Source organism: Vigna unguiculata, chromosome 10 (assembly GCF_004118075.2).
Source record: "Vigna unguiculata cultivar IT97K-499-35 chromosome 10, ASM411807v1, whole genome shotgun sequence".
NCBI classification, from domain to species: domain Eukaryota; kingdom Viridiplantae; phylum Streptophyta; class Magnoliopsida; order Fabales; family Fabaceae; genus Vigna; species Vigna unguiculata.
Window position 1 is genome coordinate 33,065,771 of NC_040288.1, and position 23,885 is coordinate 33,089,655.

Genomic DNA, 23,885 nt, shown 5'->3' on the forward strand with positions numbered 1-23,885 from the left:
GAATGTGTGGCAAGGGTGGCATAGAGAAAGTGATGGTGATGATGAAGTTGAAGATTGTTCATATAAAGATTAAGAAGAAAATGAAGATGAAGGTGAAAATGGAGATGAGTTTAAATAGAATCTTTTATATAGGAAGGAATGTCATTTAGCCAAAGCTACAATTATAATTTTCCATCTTCATGACAAAGTATGAAAAGAATTGGAGTTTATATGCACATGTTTCTCCATAAATATTTGAAAAAGTTGTAAGATCATATGTAATTGTTGTGTGAAAATGGTAACAATTATTTTGAAACTAATTGTAAATAAAGATGATATTTAGTCCTATTATAAAATCGTTGCCTAATTATTGAAAAAGAAACGTGAATAAAAGATATTAATTTGTATTAATAATAACTTCTATAAGATATTAATTTGCCTAAAAATATATTTTATATTATAAAATATTTTAGTAAAAGGCTTTTTAATTGTATTAAATTTATTTTATTTTAGTCCTATTGATAAATAAGAGATGTGGCCATTATTATATGGAAAATATAACTACTTCAGCAGATGGGTAGAGATGTTATTGAAATCCTGTTCATTATTGAAATGGCCATATCATGGAAACGCACCACCGCCATTTCCCCAACCTTCAACCTCACCATCAAAACACGCAACAAGGAAAATCCATTCGATTTCAAACAAAAAACAAATGCAAATAACACAAAATCCATATATATCAGCTTCGATTACATTATAAATCTTAAATAATATAAAAATGCTTAAATTCAAGTACAAACCTAGATCATCATCGAGACAAATATGAAAAAAAAAATACAAAAAGAAAATAAGATGATGGCAGACACGGTGACTTCTAAGACTTGAAGTGCAGCACAATATAACTTGTCGTGTCTTGTTATGAAGATAGTGTGTGTCCATACAGTTGTGTTGTTTTTCTGTTAAAATCACAAAGCAGTTCCTGAGTTTCGAGGATTTTGTTTCTAAGGATAATGAAAAATAAATTTTACTTTTTTTTTTTCATTATTCAATTACTTGTTTTTATCGGATAATGAAAAATAAATTTTACTTTTTTTCCATTATTCAATTACTTGTTTTTATCAAATTTTATAAGTAGTTTGAAGAATAAATAATTTAATATATAACCATATATAAAGAGATACCATCTTTTATGTCCACATTTTGTTATTCCAATTTTATCTTTACTTATTATTTTAAAAGTTAATTATTTTATAAATAATTTATCTTTAATATTATCCTAAAAATGTCTTTTGTATTTAACAGTTATTTTAAAAATTCTTTTTTGTGTATATTTTTTTTAATATTACATTTAACAACTAATTTAAAAATTAATTATATATTTCTTATTAATTTTAATTCAAATTTCTATAAAAATTAAAAAGTGTGAAACATATGTTTTTTTGCTAATAATATTATAAAAAAGATAATAATATGTTTTTTAGAAAAATATTAATCTTTAATGTTTAGTAACATTTTATTAAAATATAATTAATAAATTAATTTTATTAATAATGACATTTGTTTGAAAAATATTACCATATAATTATTAATATAATTTACAATACCATTTATTTAAGAAACGTTAATATAAAATCATTAAAAATGTTACTAAAGATAGAAAATGATGCAGTGTAGTGTTTGTGGAGATCAAAATTCAGAGAATCCAAGGAGAAATATTAATACTTGAAATTCTAAAGTATTGTAAGATCTCAATTCTGATTAGAGCTGTCAAGATGGGTTGAAACCTGTGAGTCAACTCGATTCACCACGAGTTCGGGTTTGATTGGATTAAAATTCATTTAAAAATTTCAATACAGGTTGATTTTTGACCCGATTCACCCGGATTGAACCCGTGGTGAGCCGAATTGACTCACCAACCCACAGATAAAAGGATCACACAAGTATTTTTTTTATTAAGGTGTGCTTTACGTTTGGATCATGTTAGGTTATTTTTTTAGCCAACACATAAATAATTTGTATTTTTTTTATTTTGGTTTGTATCTAGATTGTATTAAAGTTTATTTAGATTTTAATTAGAATTATAATTTAGTTTTGACTGAAAAAAAATTATATATTTTTTGTTAATTAAGTGAACCCGTGAACCAACCCGTTTAACCCCTACCAACCTGTGATGGATCGGGCCAGGTTTGAATTTTCCTAACTCGTTAAAAAATGAGTCAGGTTGGGTTGACTCACTAAATCATCAACCTGTGATGGGTCGAATCGGTTCAAGCCGAATTACCTGTTTTGCAACTCTAACTGTTATTGTTTTTCTTACTCTGATTTGTTAGAATGAAATTAGTGGATATTTCTTATTTTATAGTAAAATATTGGTTATGTGGTTAATAGTAGGGTAAAAAAGAGGATCGGGTCCTTTGTTTTGTAAAAGTGTATATCTCTCACTTATGTATTAAATAAAGGAAGATTATCATATGATTCCCGTTCTTTATTTTTTAAATTGTTTAGTGGTTGGGTGTGAGTTATTAATTAATGTGTTATTATTTTTTCTTATACACTACCTACTTGCGTCGAGTAACTATTCACAAAAAAAAAAAAAAACTCTATTATTCGTTTCGTTGATTTTATAATTCATTTTACTGATTTATGGTTTTATAATTATGATGACAGTTGTGACTGTCGTCTAAAGGTATTTTTAATGATCATTTTGTCCGAATGCGTATAAAGTCATCGTTAAAGCCATATTTTTCAGTAGTATGCAATACTCAAAGACGACCAAAGTCATATTTTGAAGTAGACAAAAAATAAATAATCGAAAAGATAATGTTTAGTAAGTCCAACATGTTTTATTATACGACAAACATCCATTTTACAGCTACATCACGGTCAGTATTTTAGTATTCCAATACATAAGCAAATGTATAAAAACAAAACAATGAGTTTAAAAGTAAAATTCTACGCATTTGGTGGGTGGTGCCAGCCTGTATTTTGTATACATCGAAAGCATATTTCCTTTCAGAATCTCACAACTTCATTTTCAACGTGATCTCAATGCTTTTGAAGAAAACTAGGGTTCTTTGTCTGTGTTTTTCATAAAGAGTTTCTGGTTGTTGTAGTTGTCTTCATTGTTTTCAGGTAATCACTATAATCACTACTTGCTCCTTCTTATTCAAAGTTTACTTGTTCCATCGATGCAACAATGCATGTTTCATTTACACATAATCTAAATCCTTAGTATTTTAAACTCCGTTCCTCTCTGGTAGAACTTTGCTGCTACCAAAATTTTCACAGGTAAACTATTCATCAAATCTTGAAAGTTCAAGAAAAAAAATCAGTTATTCTAATTTCATTACTGATTCTATTATACATGAACGAAACCAATTATATATACTCGACTGTATTTCTAAATCGATCACTTTTATTTTAATAATGAGAGAAAATATGTGACTGGATTTTTGAAGAAGAATAAGTCAGTGTTTATTAAATTTTGCCACAGGTTCAGTGAAACATCTCCCATCTTTTAAAAACTGGGAATTTTAGTTTTTCATTTTTTTTCATAATATTTTGATTATTTTAGAAAGTACCGTCACATCTATAGTTGAGAGAAACAAACATATTTCAATGAAATAACTTAGATCTTTATAAAGTACTCATAACAGAATTAATATTAATTATATAGTGAAAGTAGTTTAGAAAATTGTTTCTAGAGGTATAAATGAATGATTTGTTGGAAATAGTATAAGCAATTATAAATTAATAAATGAGTGTAATTTAATCTAATTTGTATAGATTAAGTACTTTTAAATGAGTAAGAAAAAAAAAATCTTAAATCTCTAAAATTTTGTGATGAAAAGAATTAATGATTAAATGAAATAATTTTGATTGAATCATATTTTATATTGCAGGTTGGTCTTGTCTAGTGAAGTAATATCACCTTAATTGCAGTTATTTTTAAGAATGTGACGGTTGTGGATCCTTCTCCAATTAATGTAAATGGTAACACATTTTTCTTCGTCTATATCATGACATTCATTTAAGTACTTGTTGATCATTCGTAGGTAGTAAAATGACGTTATATTAAACTATTAATTTTGGTTCTTCATGATTTGAAACTTTAATCCTTGAATTATTTTTCTTTTGTGCAATCTTAGAGCATGAATATCGCATATTTGCTTATGCATTATTTGACAGATGTTTGCATGAATCCTACCATTAATCTAATATTAATTTAAAATATTTTCTCCATGAGCGTACGTAGTACCTACGTGAATTATTTCAAGAAATATTTCTTTTTATACAAAACAGTGATATTGAATAAAGAATTTCACGCCATGTGCTCTTGCGCTAGATTTTATTAATTAATAAACTTTGTTTTTCTTTAGTCAACTTTCATAAGCAACACAACGTGACCTAAATAAGTTGTTTATATTCAATCATTTTATCTTTTAAATTCTGTCGATCATAACTATTTTAAGTAATATGGTTAAATGTCACTTTATGTTTAGTGACGAGATCTATTGAACAGTGTTTAGATCTATAGCTCATAAGAGGATCTACATAAATAGTTCAACCATTCAAATAAATTTTAATGTAAACGTAATGTGTTCATAAGGATGTGTTAGGTCTAAAGAAGGAGTTTTATTTGAAAGATATAACACCAATGAAACCTAAGTCCAACCACATAAAACATTGACATCACTCTCAACTCAAAACCTTAAGGCAATGGATTTATGAGTTTTTATCCTTATATAGTGTTCCACTTTCTCATTTTTAGTCAATGTGGGACTTAGACTCACACTTGAAATCCTAATAGGATACTTACTGGAAAATAATATAAAATAGATCTTTAAATATACTTTTTGGAATTTTACATGTGTTTGCTCATGTACACAATACATCATACTAAGGTAGCATACACATAACTGGTGTTTTTTTTTTCTTTCGAGGAGGTTCATTAGGGAGGGATTATATATATGTGACTTGAATTTAACTTACATAAAGGATTGACACCACGTTTAACCAAAAACTGAGACATAGAGTTTATGAACCTTTTTTCTTAGCTGATGTTTAACTTTGTCATTTCTACTTAACTTTGACATTGCGACACTTTGATTATTCACAATAATATCCCTCTTAAGTATGAATCCCTTTTATATGATATATTTCCCCTCAAGTATACCATGAACTTTATATAAACTATAATTGTTGTGCTTGTGGTGTTGTTATAATGTGTTGTTATTGTTGTCACAACAGTTTAAGCAGTCACAAAGATGAACCATCAACTTTGATATCATTGATGATTTTTTTTTAAGGCGATTCATTAGGGAGAAACTACATAAATGTGACTTGAGCCAAAGAGATACAAAACATTTATTACTTCATTATAAAACGCAAAAAACCAGTCAACAATTACTTTGATAGAAGTGATACATATCTTATAAGTACAAAAGCAACGAAGATTAGTGAGAGAAGATCATGTGATTGATGCTACTTTACTTTATACTAGTGAGAATGCTCTCATGAGCAAGAGCAACGATAGTAACAAATATAACAACAATAGGTTTTTTCATCTTGTCCCTATTGCCAGGAAAATAATCATCAACATAACAAGTGTTAGTGGAGGCCAAATGCAAAATGTCACAAATGTGATCAATCAGGACATGGGGAAAATGTATGGAAATCCCAAGATTCTTAAGAAGATGTCAAGATCGTAGAGCATGAATAAGACAAGGTACTACTTCTTACAACATCATGTGTTACAACAAACAATTCTATAAAATATTGGATTATACATATATAGTGGTTGTACAAACCACATGATCCATAATCGAACACTTTTCAAAGAGCTCAACAAATCAAAAATTTCAACTTGTTATGAAAGGTATAAGAAATTTCAAGTAAAACTCACTCAAGTATCAAATTAATTTTTTATGTCTTATATGTTCATAGATTACTTAAAACTTTTTAAGTGTTTCTCAAATGTTAGAGAAAGGCTATAAGGTCTCCTTTGAAAACAAATTTTGTGTGATAAAAGATGTAACAACCCTAGAAGCATTCAAAGTTCACATGAAAGAAAAAATATTTGCTTTGGATTTGATGAAAGAGGAATTGACTACAAATAAAGAAAATAAAATAATGTTCAAAATCAAAAGGAGATAAATATCTCTTGAAGAATTTTGATGTCCTAGTGAAGAAAGTAGATGGAGGCTCGCATTCTAACATTCATCAAAGGTCCAATGTCACTACCGTGGAATCAGTAATTGACAAAGGAGATGATGCAGATAGAAGAAGAAATACAATAAAGAATGTCAAATTGAATGAAGATGTGATCCCACATTTTAAATATGGAATACAATGAAAAATCGTACATGCCATAGTTGTATGATTGAAATATTTAACATTCTGTCTCCGGAAATGATCTCTAGTGCATCATTTATATTAATGTAAAATGAGACATGAGAGGTTGGAGGCCAAATACTCTTAACTCTAACTCTAACATTATCAATCCTTTCTTTAACTTATTTAATTTTGTCAGCAACTTTCCTAGAGGATCATCTTCTGCTTCTGCCATGTCATCATATTCACATATAACAGGTTGACATATAACCTACTTTTTAGGATGAGAGTACTGAAATAAAGATTTTGAAAGGTATGGATCATTTATTTATAAACTGTAAGATTAAAATACTAAGAATTTGATGCCATAATACCTTTGGTGGGCCAAAGTATGGCATGATCAATGCTTTAGGCCAAACTATAAATGTGCCTAAGGCCTCCCCCACGAATTGGATTTCTGAAGTTAGCACAAGCACTTGACCATGGGGATCTTGAACTTCATCAATCGTCACATGTGCGTATTGGGGCAGTAGAGAAACACCATGGATAGTCTCCCCACCTTCAAGTTGTCATCCTATGGCCACTGCGTGCGGGGGATATCTATCAACTATTAACTCATACTGACTTATGTTGTTAGTATGATCTGCAACAAAGCATGGTCCTTTTGTGCTCACACGACGTTTTGTTGGAGCTTTAGTGGGTAACTCCATATTTTGCTGCTGCTTGGACTTAAGCTTTTCTTCAAGTGCTATTTGTATTTGTTATTTTTGTTGAAGTTATTCCATCAAGTGTTGCTCCATAACTACCATGCGTTGGTTGATTATTTCCTCCATTTGAAGTTTCATTTTCCTAAGGACCTTTTGACTCAAGGATTCATTACTTCTTTGTGGAGGACCAAAGTAATCTCGAAGAGCAATTGCAGCTCCAACACCATGCACACGACCTGAGTGCTCTAGCTTTCCAATCGTCGTTGTGAGTATATCATCCTAATCATGGCCAACAAATGAACCCCGAGTCTCTTGCTCAACTAACTCATCTTGCACCACATAAGCAAGTTTAATCATAAAGTTTGCATATGAACTATGGGTGTCGAATAGGGTTTGCACTTACTATTCTTTTCATATATGATTTGAGCTGATTGTGATGTCATGTGTCTATCGAACTTAGTTCGATTAAATTTCCACATCATGTACTTAGGAATCGCAGGTACTAGTCAAGAGACTCGAATCGTAAAGCCTCTGCACAAGACTTTCTCATTCATTTCTCCAATAATGCATAGCCACCTCGAAAGAGTACGTGTGGTGCATCATTAAGCCTTTGTTTTTCCTAGGCTGCAACTCCAACAATTCTGTGAAATTTTTATCCGTTCATCCATTCCTTATTTTTAAACTGAACAATTTCAAAGTTGCTGAGAGTCGTGTAAAGTTAGTACATCATGGGTAGAAATCTTCCTTTGAATCAAACTTAGATCATCATATAAGTGAAATCTTCCAAAATTTTCTTTACCAAGATCATGTACCATGTCTTATAAATGATCACTCATCCATTCGTCTACATAATATGTTCTTCATGACGTCGTAGGCTTGTGTAATACTTCTCCATGACAAGTTCAAAATGTATAACTCCTCACTATACCAAAGATGAATAGATGATCACACATTGTGTCCAAGTCCGGGCGTATTTGATAAAGACAATGAACACATGGACAAAAATATATCCCATTAACAAAGATTACGTGTTCTTGTGTATATTGCAAAAATTCCATCTATCTCAAACTTTTAACTCTCACAAGGTGAAGCCTTACCTATTGGAAAAATAATTTTCATAATTTGCTAACACGTATACAAAGGAGTCAAACATCATAAATTTTAATAAATTTTGATGGTGTTTTGCATTGGTCTCCGAAGTACATCAAATGAAAGTGATCACTCATTATCACAATCAAGTATGCATCCAAAGAACAACACAAAATTGTCTCAATCAAAATTTTATCAAATTTATGTATAAACATCAATGTACACGTTATAGCCAATTTTGAAAAATAATTTTTTCAAACTGTCCTATCGGACAATTCAAGATTTAATACAAACGATCAAAAGTTTAATCAGTTGTATAAATCTCAAACAGGAACTAAGGTTCGCTTAGTGTTAAATTAAAATTATAATAAATATTAATAAAATAAAATTATTTAAATATACACATCTAATAAATCTAAAATGAATCAAATATCTAATATAAACTAAAAATACAATTCAATAAATCACCTAATAAATCTTAAAATAAAATAACAATTAATCTAATAATTACTCAAACACAATCAATAATTAATCAATATTTCTTATCTAAATATTTATTTTAAGACTCACAAAAAACCAAATTTGATACTAAAAATATTCTACAAATTTAAATGAAACAAACATGTCAATAAACCAAGAACAAAAAGTGGTAAGAAATACTTACAACAAAGTTCTTAAAATCCCTACAAAAGTTTAGCCATACCAAACTTCAACAAAGATAAACCAAAAACTATTTAAAATTTGGTCCATATCCAAACCTTACGAAGTTGGAAGGTGAACTAAGCACTTCAAGCCTTGTCACGGCCATTGGAGGAGTCGTTGTTGTTGTGGAGGACTCGTCGCTCACAATGGAGAATAGAGGACTCACGCGCTGTTTGAAGGGGGTTCACAACACACTCCCTACATGAAAAGAATAACGCCGAAGGCAACCAAGCAACATGCATTTTATGTTAAATGAACCTAAACACCTGGAAGAGAAAGCATGAAGAAACAATGTAGTGAAACTACCTTCGTGCTATAAGTGGGGAGTTGATGTCCTTCGACAACGGCTGTTGGGAGCCCGACGTCCTTCGATGTCAGATGATGGGGTGCTGACATCAAACCACAATTAGACATTTATCTCGTGAGGGGCAGACATCAAACTTGTTATTTTATTTACAAAAATGTCGCCGATCATTTTTTACATTAATTTTTTCTTGTATAGACGTTGATTTGGAGACATTATAACCCTTTTTTGTGTTAGTGCCATGAAAGAAAGAGAAAAGTAAAAAGTACAACCAAAAGAAGGAGAACTAAATTTGAAGATTTGAAATTCAAATAAATAGATTTTAAGGAAGGAAGAATAATGAAAATATTTACTTAATATCTTAATATCATTTTTAGTTAAACTAGTTTTTAGGAAATCATTCAATTTTAGAAATATATTTCATATAAAAATAAAAATATATTTAGTTATTATTTAGAAAAATTTATAATTACCAAATCCACAAACCAAATAATACAAATGTTCTATCAATACACACATATCAAGAATAAAAACCATAAAAGGGTCTATATACAAAATGGTATTCAACAAATATAATATCCACTATAATGTTCACTGGTATAATGTTTTTTGGAAGACTCGTATTAAGCATGTCTCATTAGGGACTTCCATTTGATCCAAAAAGTATTTAGATTTACAAGTGAATCTAAGAATAACAAATCAAGATAAGTTCGTTACAACTCAAACCACATACATATATCATGATTTGTAAGACTCTCTTTCAACTTCTTACACTACAAGAAAATCCCTCATTAAAAACCAATTTTAGTGTCAAAAATTTGTTAGTCACTATAGTGACCAATTTAGATATCAATTTACAAAATAAAAAATTATTGATAGCCAAAACCTTGGTAGCTAAATTCTAGAAACCAATTATAATTTTTTATTCATAATGGTGACTATTTTAGTAATCAATAACTTTTTATTTTGTAAATTGATATATAAATTGATCACTAGTGACTAACAATCTTTTGTCATTAAAATTAATTATTATTTAATAGTTTTTTTAGTATTACCACTTGATATCTTATATGAGTTAAAGTCAAGACATATTTGTTATAACATAGCTTTACTTAAAACATAACTTGAACTATAGTTCACATATCATCATCTTTTTGTAACTTCATGTTCAAATAATTCTTATAATTTTTTTCATATATTATAAATCATTTAAGTAAAACACAATTCAATCAAATATCAAAATTCAATATTTTGTTTACATTTACATTTAACATACACGTTCAATAAGTTTTCTCTTATATCCATAAATAAATTGTATAATCTTATCGGTTAAAAACTTATTAAAATTTGCTACTATACTTTAATAATTAGAAATATATAAAATTTTTAAATAAAGAAGCATGTGTGACTTCTTTTTATAATTACTATAATCTATAATAATATGTAAAGATGATTTATTTTTTTTTATCCACATTTCGTAATTCCAATTTTTCTCTTATACATGTATTTTATAAAGTTGTCTATCTTCTTTCCTTTTTTTTCTATTCATCAATGGTCTCTATAAAGTTGTCTATCTTCTTTCTTTTTTTTCCTAATTATCAACCGTTATTTTCTCATTCTTTTCTCCACTAATTTGAGTTTCTTTTTAATAAATATAAATTTATTTTGTCTATTAACTTAATAACATTACGATTCATATTAATATAATATTATACATATTTAAAAAAATGCTTACACGCAAACACGATAACGTTGTGTTTATCACGTCTATATTTACATTAGTTTTTATAATTTCAATTACCTCTTACGTTTGCGAATAAATCATACAATTTTATGGTTAAAAACTATTATACAAATTAATTCAATTTTATTCTGTTCTTAATTTTCAATTCCCTTTTGTATTAATTCAGTTTTGAATACCACTACACAATATATTTTGGTTTAATTTATTAGATACACAATCTAAAACACAATTATTGAGTACTTAAACATAAAAGCATATATAAGCTTAAACTTATTTAAGCCTTACCTAATCATAAATCATGGAATATTTAGTGGTTTTGTTAAAAATAAGTGTTTTAAAATGTCTGATTAGGACAAAAATAAGTTATTGAGAAATAATGAGAGAACTTTCTTTATGTGTAAATAGGTAAGAACTTCATTTAACTTGTTAATTATTCATTAGTACTATCATTTTTATTTATCATTGGTTACTCAGATGGTTAAATCAATATTCCAAGATAAACATAATAGAAGAGTTGTAGAATTTATTCAGAGAAATACAAAGAGAATTCAATCTTTGTAGAGATGAGAATTTTAGAAAAGTTATTTCAATCTTTTTTCTTACACGATATTAGTTTTTGTATTATAAAACATGAAATTCCAGTCTCAAAGAACAACATAGCTCGTCACTCTTATCTACTTCAACTATATTAATTCTCTCTTAATTAATATTACTATATATGTGATCTACACGTATGCATGCAGAAAAGATGTAGTTTAGATGCAGCATGGCTTCTCCAGTCGGGTGTTGTCAATTCCTGACATCGTCAACTCGTGCAAAGGTGTGGCTGAAGAAGCAATTCATTCAACTGTACTTGTACGAGACAAGAGTTGCTGAACTAAAAGATGTTGTGGATAAGCTCGAGAAGAAGAAAGATTCTATTCAACATACAGTTGACGAGGAAGAACGTCGACATGGAAGAAGAATTCACGTTGAAGTTAAAGAATGGATGGACAGAGTGAATAAACTCATTCTCGCATATAAGGATTTCGATAATGACGAAATATACCATAAATGTGCAGTGTTTGACTTTTTCGACAGTGGTTACCTTCCGAAGCCAGGAATAAGGTATCGTCGAAGTAGAAAAGCATATGATATCACAGAGCAGGCAAATGAGTTATTGCAAAATGCAAAGTTTGACATTTTCTTTAATTGGTCTGGCCCACCCTCTACGGCTGCCTTTTTTTCCAACCTTGGTTATGAAAGCTATTCATCAAGAAATGACACTGTGAAAAACGTTATTGATGAATTCCAAAAGCCGGGTGTTAGAATGATTGGTCTTTATGGTTTAAGTGGCGTTGGCAAGACCTCTTTAGTCAAAGAAGTTGTAAAGAAAGCCTTAAAAGATAAGATGTTCGAAGTGGTGACCATGGCAAGTGTGACAAAAAACCCTGACATAAGAAAAATCCAAGGACAAATTGCTGATATGTTGGGGGTTGTATTGGAGGAGGAAAGTGACATTGCAAGAGCTGCTAGGATACACCAGATATTGAATGATGAGAATAAGAGCACGCTCATAATCCTAGATGATCTTTGGGAAGAAGTTAACTTTAACTTGCTGGGGATTCCACATGAATTAGAGAAAGATGATGATGTAACCATTGACAGAAGAAAATCACTAGATGTTGATATCTTGAAGAATGTCAATGATAGAAAATCCTCTGACCTTGATGGTTCGACAAGTTTCCGTAAAGGAATGCTACACGGTGTTGGTGGTTTGAAGAATATCAATGAAGGAAAATCACATGTTGATGCTTTTGATGTGGTGAAAACAAAAAAAAATGTTACTCAGTACAAGGGGTGCAAAATTTTGATGATTTCTGAAATCAAACCAGTGTTATTAAGTCAAATGGAAGGGAAAGAAGAGAGTATTTTCCCCGTGGAAGCCTTAAAAGAGAACGAAGCAGAGATGTTGTTCAAGAAAAAGGCTGGAATATGTGGCAATAATTATGAATATGACAAATTAGCAGCTCAAATTGCCAGCAAGTGTAAAGGGTTGCCAATGACAATAGTTACCACTGCAAGGGCATTGAAAAATAAAAGCCTTTCCGTATGGGACGAAACTAATCGAAAACTTGAATCACAAAATTTAGCTAGAGCACCTGAATTTTCTACTAAGTTGAGTTATGAGCTTTTAGAAGATGAGGAACTCAAGTACACTTTTTTGCTTTGTGCTCGCATGGGTCATGATGGATTGGTTATGGACTTGGTGAAATATTGTATTGGTTTTGGTTTTCTTCAAGGAATCAACACTGCAAGGCAAACCAGAGACAAAGTATACATGTTGGTTGCAAAGCTAAAAGAGTCAGGTTTGCTGTCTGACAGTTATTCAAGTGATCATTTCACCATGCCAGATACTATTCGCACTGCAGCTTTGTCAATAGCATATAAAGAAAATCATTTATTTACAATGACAAAGAGAAAATTAGATGAATGGCCCAATAATCTTGAAAGGTATGCTGCTATTTCCTTACATCATTGTGACTTCATTGAAGAGTTTCCTGGGAGAATAAACTATCCAAGACTTAGAGTCCTTCAAATTGTCAATAATATTCCACGCCCGAAAATACCTGAAAAATTCTTCGAAACAATGAAAGAACTCAGAGTCTTGATATTGACTGGTATTCATCTCCCCCTCGTTGGTTCTTCAATTTCATCCTTGCATAAACTTAGAATGCTTTGTTTGGAGCAATGTTGCATGCTAGATAAGGAATTATACATCATAGGAGAGCTGAAAAGGTTAAGAATTCTAAGTTTTTCAGGATCTGATATTGAAAGTTTGCCAGCTGAGTTGAATGAGTTAAAAATGCTACAAATTTTTGACATAAGTAATTGCTCTAAACTTAAAAAAATTCCAAATGGTGTCATATCAAGCTTGGTAAGTCTGGAGGAGTTGTATATGAGAAATACCTTGATTCAATGGGAGGATGAAGAGCAAACACGCCAAAGTAAAATAACTCTACTTTCTGATTTGAAACATTTGAATCAATTAACAACTCTAGACATACAAATCCCAAATGTTTCCTATTTGCCAAAGAATTTGTTTTTTGACAAGTTATTTAGTTACAAGATTGTTATTGGAAATTTGAGTTCAGTTTTAGAGACTGATTTCAAGATGCCAGAGAAATATGAAACGTTGAAATTTTTGGCAATACAATTGAAAAATGGATCTGACATTCATTCTCTAAAAGGGATCAAAATGTTGTTTGAAGAAGTTGAAAATCTGTTCCTAGAACTTAATAGTGTCCATGAAGCCCAAAATATTGTCCACGACCTTTTTTATAGATTGAATTTAAATGGATTTCCATATCTTAAGCATTTATGGATGGTAAATAATTCTACCATTCAATCTCTTATCTATCCAAAGGACAGGCAGCTCTCTGAGATAGCTTTTCCAAAATTGAAGTCATTATATCTCTATAATCTCAAGATAGATAAAATATGCTCTTGTGAACTTTCAAAACCCTCATTTGGTAAATTGAAAGTCATAAAGATCAATCTTTGTGGAGAATTGAAGAATGTATTCTCAATTTCCGTGGTTGGACTTCTAAAAGTTCTTGAAACAATTGAAGTTTCTGAATGTAACTCTTTGAAGGAAATCATCGATGTGGAACCACAAAGCGACCCTGAAAAAACCGAGCTTCATATGCTTCCTGAATTACGCTATTTGAAGCTACAATCTTTGTCTGAGTTTATTGGGTTTGATGCCATTCCTCACATAGAAGGAAACGAAAGAAAACTCTTCCACGAAAAGGTTCGCTTAAAGTTATCCTCTAAATTTCTTTATATTTTAGAACTAAAACTTATTTTTTCACGTGTTTAGAAAATCATGATCAACTCAGTCTTTTTAGACACTAATCACGTGTGTCTCTTTGCAGGTTGCAGTTTCAAAATTAGAGAGACTGGAGTTGTCCTCAATCCAGATTGACACAATATGGAGTGTCGACCCATCTTCAAAAAGATTATCTTTTGAAAGTTTAACACATTTGGATGTGAATGGTTGTTGGAAATTAAAATATTTGATGTCATTTACAATGGCCAAGAGTCTGGTGAATCTTCAAAGCCTTTATGTAAGTGACTGTGTGAAGATGGGAAGCATCTTCCTTGAACAAGTGATAGAGAAGGATATTACGGTAAGAAGCTTGGTCTAATTAGAATTCGTGTTAAGATTTAAAAGTACAAACCCGCAATCGTAGTTTCAAATAGTACGATAACTAATGTTATTTGTTTGTAGACACATAAATGTTATATTTTTATCTGTTTATTGATTTGGTTTCTCTATTTTAACATATAACTCGATTTGGCGATTGTGTACCAAAACAGGGTAGCATCTTTCCAAAATTGAAGAATATGAAACTTCGCAACATAAAGAGTTTGAGTAAGATATGGTATCCGAAACTCCCTTCAGGCTCCTTTAACAAACTAGACACTCTGATCATTGAGGAATGTCACAGACTTGAAAATGCATTGGATGGAATATTTGGGAGTCTATGCAACTTGAGAATTACAAATTGCAGGTCCATGCAAGCAATATTTAATATACTTGACCAAGTTGGGGATGTAGTTAATAACTTGCAAGATGTTCATTTAGAAACACTCCCTAAATTGAAGCTTGTATGGAAAATGAATTATAAAGATGGAGTTGGGATTCCTAAGTTTAACAATCTGAAAAAGATATGGGCTCAAGATTGTGACAACTTGAAATATATATTTCCATTTTTTGTAGCCAAAAGTCTTCATAATCTTGAATTTCTTGTGGTTTGTGATTGTTATGGGTTGAGTGAAATTGTTGCCGAAAGGGAAGTTACCAACACGGATGAAGTCAACTTTAACTTTCCCAAACTAAGCATCGTCAAATTTTCAGAACTGCCAAAACTTACGAGTTTTTGTCCAACGGCTTATACATTATCATGTCCATTGAAAGAGCTGTCTATTGAACTTTGTTACAATCTAGAACCATTCAACAACAAAACCGATCATGTACATGAATGCTTTCCTCAAAAGGTACTAGTACTAAGCCCCTCAACTCTTCAACAACACTTTCTAATTCATGCAAAATTAAATAGAAATCAAAATGAAAACATTTTCTTCCACTTTTATTTAAATATATGTACATTTATATAAATATACTCATCCTTTTCTTTACATGTTTGTCAATTATAGGTAATCAATAACTTGAAGTCCATGCAAATTGAGTTTTGGCATGCAAAGTCACCAAGCAGTTATATAGGTAAAGTGAACCATCGAAGGGATAACTTAGAAGAGCTTTCCTTATCAAGAATAATGGATACTGAGATTTTATATTCTTTCCTACATAGAATTCCTAATTTGAAAAGCCTTTCACTGAATAATTGTTTCTTTGAAAAGATAGTGCCTCCAAAGGAAGATACTGAATTTGAGAACTTGGGAGTAGTTCCAAATCTGAAAAGATTGATGTTGATAGACTTGCCGAATCTCATAGAGATAGGCTTTGAACCAGACATCATTCTTGAAAGATTAGAGTTCTTAATTTTGAAGAATTGTCCTCGTATGATTACTGTAGCACCTTCCTATGTATCTTTTACTCGTTTGACCAATCTTGAAGTGGTCAGTTGTGATGGATTGCAAAGTCTAATGTCAGCATCTACTGCAAAAGGTTTGGTTCAGCTCAACACCATGAAGGTAGAGAAATGTGAATCCCTGGTGGAAATAGTAAGAAAAGATGGAGAAAAATCTGACAGAGTTGTTTTTCAACAATTGAAAGCCCTAGAGCTTGTTTCACTGAAGAAACTCAAGAGTTTTTGTGTCTCTGATTGTGGCTTTGAATTCCCATCATTGGAAAAATTGGTAGTGAGTGCATGTTATAATATGGACAAATTTTCTGAAACAGTCCCCAGCTCACCGATTTTACAGAATGTAGATGTTGTACATGGAAAAGAGAACAAACGATTATGCTGGGAAGGAGATATAAATGCTACAATAAAAGAAATATTTCGGGAAATGGTATGTAATTATGTATGATTTTCTTGGTTAAATTTTTCTTTTCTGATTTGTTATTTGTAAAAGTTAACTTAAAACAATGAAATTGCTTTACGTAAATAGAAAAGTAATTGTCTGAGTGGATTATGTCATTATACGATGAACTTACACAATATATATTTACAGAAATTTTTTGAGGGCTTAGAGGAGATGAGCCTCTCCCAACACCAAGAGCTACAAGGAAGCTGGCAACATGGAGTTGGTCTGCAAGAGAAAAATAGCTGGTTTTATAGTTTGAAAATTTTGAAGATTGAGAACTGTGAAATTCAACCATGTGCAATTCCATCCAATATTCTTCCCTGTTTGAGGAGCTTAAAAGAACTACATGTACAGGCCTGTAACAATGTAGAGGTAATTTTTGAGATGAATGTTGAAGAGGGAACTGGAACAACATTCAACTTAGAGATATTGACTTTACAAAAGCTACCAAAGCTTAAGGATGTGTGGGAAAGAAATGGTAAAGGAACCGAGAGTTTTCAAAATCTAAAGCTAGTCAATGTCAGTGAATGTAAAAACCTGCAAAGTGTGTTTCCTTTGACCTTGGCAAAAAATCTTAAAAAACTTGCCGAACTTCAAATAACACGTTGTCATGTATTGCAAGAAATTGTTAGAAAGGAAGAGGACACAACAACGGTGTTTGCGTTCCCCTGCTTAACTACATTGCATCTAGGTGATCTGCCAGAGCTCATTTACTTTTACCCACAATCTTTTACTTTGGAATGCTCTACATTAAATAGCTTATTCGTGTGGAATTGCCAAGAGTTGGAGCTATTTGGAAGTGCTTATAGACAATTAATTTTCCTTGATCTAAAGGTAATTAAGTAACATGAAATGTGCATTTTTCGTTTGTCTCTTTCTATGTATATATTTTATGTTTCACCTTTTAATACCAAGTCCTTGCTTTTCTGTTTGATATTCTTTCACTAGAATATTTTCAACCTTGAGGAACTATTACTTGACTGGGAACACACAATGGTGTTAACTAAGTTGGGAAAATCTATGGACAACCTCAACTATTTAAATCATATTCAGTTGTTCTTTGATGCTGATGAGAATGAAAGACCTTATTTTCCCATTCAAATACTCCAGAAGATGCCCAATTTAACAGATATGGGTATATACTATTGCAGTTGCCTCGAGGTATTCCAAACTAAAATCTCGGAAATTGCTGAAAAAAAGGTGCTTACAAACTTAGAAACATTGACACTGGATAATGTGTCAAAACTCCAATCTATTGGGTCGAAGGACTCATGGTTAAACGTGATTTGTGACAGTGAAAAGCTCCAGCACTTATATATTAGCAATTGTCCTGATTTGAAAACTTTGGTGCATTCTACTCCTTTAGTGTCTTTCACGTATGTGAAAGAAATGTACATACACAGATGTCAGGAATTGAAATATTTGTTCACATTATCATCGTTGAAAAAGTTAAAGAACCTTGAGCATATAGAAGTCAGTGACTGTGAATCAATGGAAGTAATAGTCTTTAAAGAACGAGATGACACTTCAGAAGAGATCAAATTACAGCAGCTAAAGAGCATAAATCTCATTCGTTTATCAAGCTTGAAATGCTTTTATTCAGACAATGACACTTTGCGGTTACCCTCCTTGATGCTAGTGGACATATGGATATGCCCCAAGATGAAGTTTTTCTCTGGAGGAGTGATACACCTGAATTCTTCTTTCAAAGGAACCCTAGCTTCAAACGTCTCAAGTGATGACTTGGTCTTCTGTCGTGATCTTAACTCTTCGGTAGAGAAGGATTCCCTACAACTGGTAACCACTTTCAATTCTGAATCAATTAATTATGACTCTAAATTTAAGTGAATTTGAAGAATCTAAAACAAGAACCATTATAGATTTATACCGTTTTTTATAGGTAAACTAAGCCGAGCAGGCAATGGATATATCTAATGATAAGTGTATTATAATATTTACAGGAGTTTTTTGAAGCCGTGGACAAGGAGTGCTTTTCTGATAATTTTGAGCTACAAGTAGACCCGCTTTGTAAAAATGGTTTGCTATACAAATGGTTGGTCAATTTGGAAACTTTGAAGTTGCAGAACTGTATGCTATCATATGCAATTCCATCTTCTATTCTTTCTGCTTTAAAGAATTTGAAAGAGTTAGAAGTACGAGATAGCAAGCAAGTAAAGGCAATTTTTTATATAAATGACGACACTGACATTAAAGAAACAGAACTCCAATTGAAGATATTGACTTTAGATGGGCTATCAGAGTTGACGCATGTGTGGAAAAATGACACAAACAAAATTCTCATCTTTCGAAATCTACAAGAGGTTGTTGTTAGTGATTGTGCAAAGCTGCAAACTTTATTTCCTGCTTCCTTGTCAAAAAGTCTCAAAGATCTTAAGAAGCTTGAAATATATTTCTGTAAAAATTTGCAAGACTTGGTTGAACAGGAAGAAACAACATTAGTAACTGAAAAGTTTGTGTTCCCTTGTCTAGAGGATTTGGAATTCAAAGACTTGCCCCAGGTCACTTGTCCTAAAACATTCACTCTGGAATTCCCATCCGTAAAATTCTTATCTGTGAGGAATTGTGATGAGCTAAGGTTATTTCAAAGTGTATATGATCCCACGGGTGAGGGTACTTCAAGCAAGACACTTCCTCTTATCTCAGATCCAAAGGTATGTGAAGCATTATGGAGTCTGCACTGCACTTCAAACTTTTTTCTCCTTTCACCTTTTTTTCTAATTTCACGCACCTTTTTATCTGATTTGTTTTTGTCTCTAATTGTTAGGTCATGTCCAACCTGAAGAAACTGACTCTTGATTGGAAACAAATTTTGGCATTAAGCTTATGGTTTAAGTCACAGCAAACTACAGAAGGCCTCACAAATTTAGACAGAATTTCCTTGTGTTTCTTTGGAGCCAAGGAGAATGAAATGCCTATGTTGCCCGTTGAAATACTCAAGGCTCCAAATTTAACAGAAATGGATATAATCAATTGTGAAAGTCTCGAGAATTTTCTTGCTCAAAACCCTATGATTGGCGACGAGGAGATGCTGGGACAATTAACAATATTAATGCTATACAATGTGGCTACTACACAATTATTCGAGTTAGAGTACTCCTCAAGCTTAAACATAATGTGTGGGAGGCTGCACGAATTAAATGTTGTCCAATGTCTTCATTTGACAACATTAGGAGTACTTTCTACTTCTACAGTGTCTTTCTCTTGTTTGAAAGAAGTGAGTATACACAAATGTCCAAACTTGAAGTATTTATTTACAACTTCAGCTGCCAAAAAGTTAGCAAACCTTGAGAAGATTTTGGTGATCAAATGTGAATCAATAACAGAAATAGTGGCTAAAGAGGGAGATGCAACTTCTGAAGCTATTAAATTTGAGCGACTCCACGCCATTCATCTACAGTCTTTAACAAGTTTAAAATGCTTTTATTCTGGGAGTGACACTCTACAATTACCATCTTTGAAATTTGTGGCAATATGGAACTGCCCCAACATGGAGATTTTCTCCCACGGAATTGAATCTCTTATGGAAATTACGTTATCAATGGACCAGGAAGCGGGCTATTTACCCCCTCCACAAGATCTTAACACCAGAATAAAAGGGATCTCACAACGAAAGGTAAAAATTTCAAGGATGTGTTTAGAAATATATTTATAATTAATTTGGCCTTATCATTCTGAATGTTTATTTACAAGTAATTTAGAAGATAACCTATTGGTATATTTATAGGAGTTTTTTGAAGCAGTTGACAAGGAGTGTTTTTCTGATAATCTTGAGCTACAAGAAAATCCGCATTGTAAGTTTGGCCTGCAAAACCAATGGTTGGGAGATTTGGTTACTTTGAAGCTAAAGAAATGTACTCTGTCATGTGCAATTCCATCTGCTATTCTTGCTCTTCTAAAGAACTTAAAAGAGTTGGAAGTACGCGATAGCCCGACAGTAGAGGTACTTTTTTGTATGAATGACACTGAGATTTTGGAAACAGCATCCCAGTTGAGGTTTTTGACCTTAAAAAGGCTATCGAAGCTTACACATTTTTGGGAAAAGAAGAAAAATGGAGTTCTCATCTTTCCAAATCTGCAACAGGTCGTTGTTAGAAAATGTGAAAAATTGGAAACACTATTTCCTGCTTCCTTGGCAAAAAATCTTAAAAGTCTCAAAGCAATTAAAATAGAAGATTGTGCTAAGTTCCAAGAAATTGTTGAAAAAGAAGAAGCCACAGAAGCAAAGTTCGTGCTCCCTTGTTTACAGAAGTTGGATCTTTTCTGCTTACCACAACTCACTTGCTTTTACCCTCAAACATTCACTTTGGAATGCTCAGCCTTAAATGAATTATCTATATTGAAGTGTGACAAATTGGAGTTATTTCAAAGTGCACCTTCCATGGGTGAGGTTACTTCAGTCAACAGACAACCTCTTATCTCAAGTCTAGAGGTAAGTGTGCATAAAAGAATATGCACTCTTAACTTTTCCCCCCTTTTTTTTTATCTATTATTATAGTTCTTAATTTCTGTTGGATTTGTTTTTGTTTAATGGTTAGGTAATTTCCAACCTGAAAATTTTGAAACTTGATTGGAAACAAATTCTGGCATTAAGATCAAGGCTCAAGTCTGAAAAGTTTACTGGCATCTTCAAATGTGTAAATAAAATGAAGCTAGTCTTGGACGGTGGTGAGAGTGAGATGCATGTAGTGCTCAATGAAATACTCCATACAACACCTAACCTAATAGAAATGATTATGGGTATATACAATTGCAATAGCCCGGAGATTTTCCTTGCTCAAAACCCTAAAATTGCTGAGGATGGGATGCTCTTACATTTAAGAATATTGGCACTATCCTATGTATCTACCATCAGGTCCATCCAGTCACAGAACTCATCATGGTTAAACACAATCTGCGAGAAGGTTCACGATTTAAATGTCTTCCAATGTCGTCATCTTGAAACAATTGGAGTGCATTCTACTTCTACATTGTCTTTCTCTCTTTTGAAAAAGGTTGATGTACTCCGATGTCGCCGATTGCAGTATTTATTTACATCTTCAGTCGCCAAAGAGTTGGTGAACCTCAAAGAGATCATTGTCCAAGAATGCAAATCACTTAAAGAAATAATAGCCAAAGAAGGAGATGAAGAAGGAGAAGGTGAAGATAATTCTGAAAATGAGATCATATTCGTGAAGCTTGAGAAGTTGAGTCTCGGATCATTAGGCAAATTAGAAAGCTTTTACACGGGGAGTTGCACTTTGAATTTCCCATCCTTGAGAAAAGTGGAGGTCAACAAATGCTTCAACTCCAAAATTTTTCGTCATCGTGATAAAGTGCCTCCAAAATTTACGGTGATAATAGATAGAATCGGTTGTAGAAGTGATAAAAAACCTCTGATCATGCAACAAGTTGAGGAGGAGGTATCCCGAGTTAGCTTGGTGACAACAAATTCCCTTGACTTGTAAGTACATTGAATCACTATTTATTCCTCTTTGAAATGGAATTGGCATATGCTGCTCAACTGCTATTGACTTAGTATGAAGACATTCATCATATCTAATTAACTTTTCTTTGTTTCTGCATTTTACATAAATGGAGAAATATGAAATGTTAAATCAAAATATATTTTTCTCCCATCTGTGTTGGTCATCTCTAATCAACTCATCTTTTGTGAATAATTTGCTTCAAGAAATTGTGTCAACTGAAAGAAATTTATTGTCATTGCGTTCGCTTCTGGTACCCTTCAAAACTTGTTTTCTTCTTTTTATTAAGCAGACCATCAGAGAATACATGAAATTTCAGTGAGTATATTTTGCTTTTTGTATTTGTAATTTTCCATATTTATAATACAAATTTATTCTAAAAGATTGAAAGGAAAGGAAAGTTCAGACATAAAAAGTTGATAAAGCATGGACACTGGTCAGAACTAGAATTTAAACACTATTTTAAACTGAAAATTTTGATAGTCAATTTTTCTCATGCCTTGCAAAATCCAGTTTAAAAGGTTGTAAATCTATTCTCAAATCTGGGATTTTAGTTGTTCACTCATTAACAAATTCGACTTATTTTCCTACGAGTTTTAAACTGTTCCACTCTCTAATCGTAGTTCTTTCAAAAAAAAACTAAGTTGCAGGGAATCAGGGGACTCAAAAAAGGAAATGATAGCGACATGACTACAACTATCAACAAATAGAGAGCTTTTTCTTTGTGTTGAAGTGCTGTGTTCATGAATAAAGTTTCCCATATACCTACAGGAAACATGAATGGTTCTCAAGATATTGTCAATAAGTGTTCCTATATTCATAAGGAGCAAATGTGTGTTGCTTTTAAATTATAGGAAAGATAGCGTGTTGCTCAAGGAGATTTGAATTGTTTAAATTATAAGTTGTTGAATGTTTTTGTGTTAATAAATTTGACATGAGTTTAATTGTTGAGAAAGATGCTCCGTGGATAAGTTGGAAACTGAGCATTGCATCTCTGGACATGTCGTGTGTTGTTTCTCTGCTATAAGGTGTTTCATGAACAATACTGAAATGTACTTGTGTGCATGTCCTATGGTTCTTAAGTTGTAAAATAAGCGTTTTTTTCAATAAAGTTGTCCTGTTGTACATAAAGGTGTATGGTTTTAAATTATAGAAATATTTGTTCATGTATAAAGTTTATTACCCAAAGACATAATAAAGATATTGCTTGATGAGAATGTGTGGCAAGGGCAGGAAGAACGAGCCGGGTCTGGTCTGCACCGTAGTGGGGTACAATTCTACCATTAGATCGTTGGTGACTTTGTTCTCATGTACCAATATTTGTTAATTGACTACTTATTAATCGTTGCCTACGAGATATTAATTTGTCTAAAATCTATTTTTTGTTATAAAAGATATTAATAAAAGCCTTTTTATTTGTATTAAATTTATTTTATTTCAATCCTATTGATAAGATTTTATTTGACCAAAAGATACTCAATCAAGTTTCTATTTTTCTATGATGA

At 31.8% G+C, this 23,885-nt stretch overlaps 1 protein-coding gene across 4 annotated transcripts; it reads left to right on the plus strand.

Annotated features, from left to right (window-relative positions):
* Positions 1 to 2,968: 2,968 nt before the first annotated feature.
* Positions 2,969 to 23,445, plus strand: LOC114166830. Of its 4 annotated transcripts, none has more exons than XM_028051689.1 (14): positions 2,969 to 3,114; positions 3,885 to 3,975; positions 5,567 to 5,710; positions 11,605 to 14,654; positions 14,779 to 15,033; positions 15,224 to 15,904; positions 16,064 to 16,882; positions 17,045 to 17,731; positions 17,846 to 18,694; positions 18,859 to 19,569; positions 19,683 to 20,531; positions 20,643 to 21,347; positions 21,454 to 22,358; positions 23,025 to 23,445. In XM_028051689.1, exons 4-14 carry the CDS (start codon positions 11,628 to 11,630, stop codon positions 23,068 to 23,070), a joined length of 9,534 nt encoding a protein of 3,177 aa, XP_027907490.1. In that variant the 5' UTR covers positions 2,969 to 3,114; positions 3,885 to 3,975; positions 5,567 to 5,710; positions 11,605 to 11,627; the 3' UTR covers positions 23,071 to 23,445. The 4 variants fall into 4 exon arrangements, with proteins under 4 accessions (XP_027907490.1, XP_027907491.1, XP_027907492.1 ...); XM_028051690.1 differs by having other exon boundaries at positions 3,885 to 3,968; XM_028051691.1 differs by lacking the exon at positions 5,567 to 5,710.
* Positions 23,446 to 23,885: the final 440 nt, after the last annotated feature.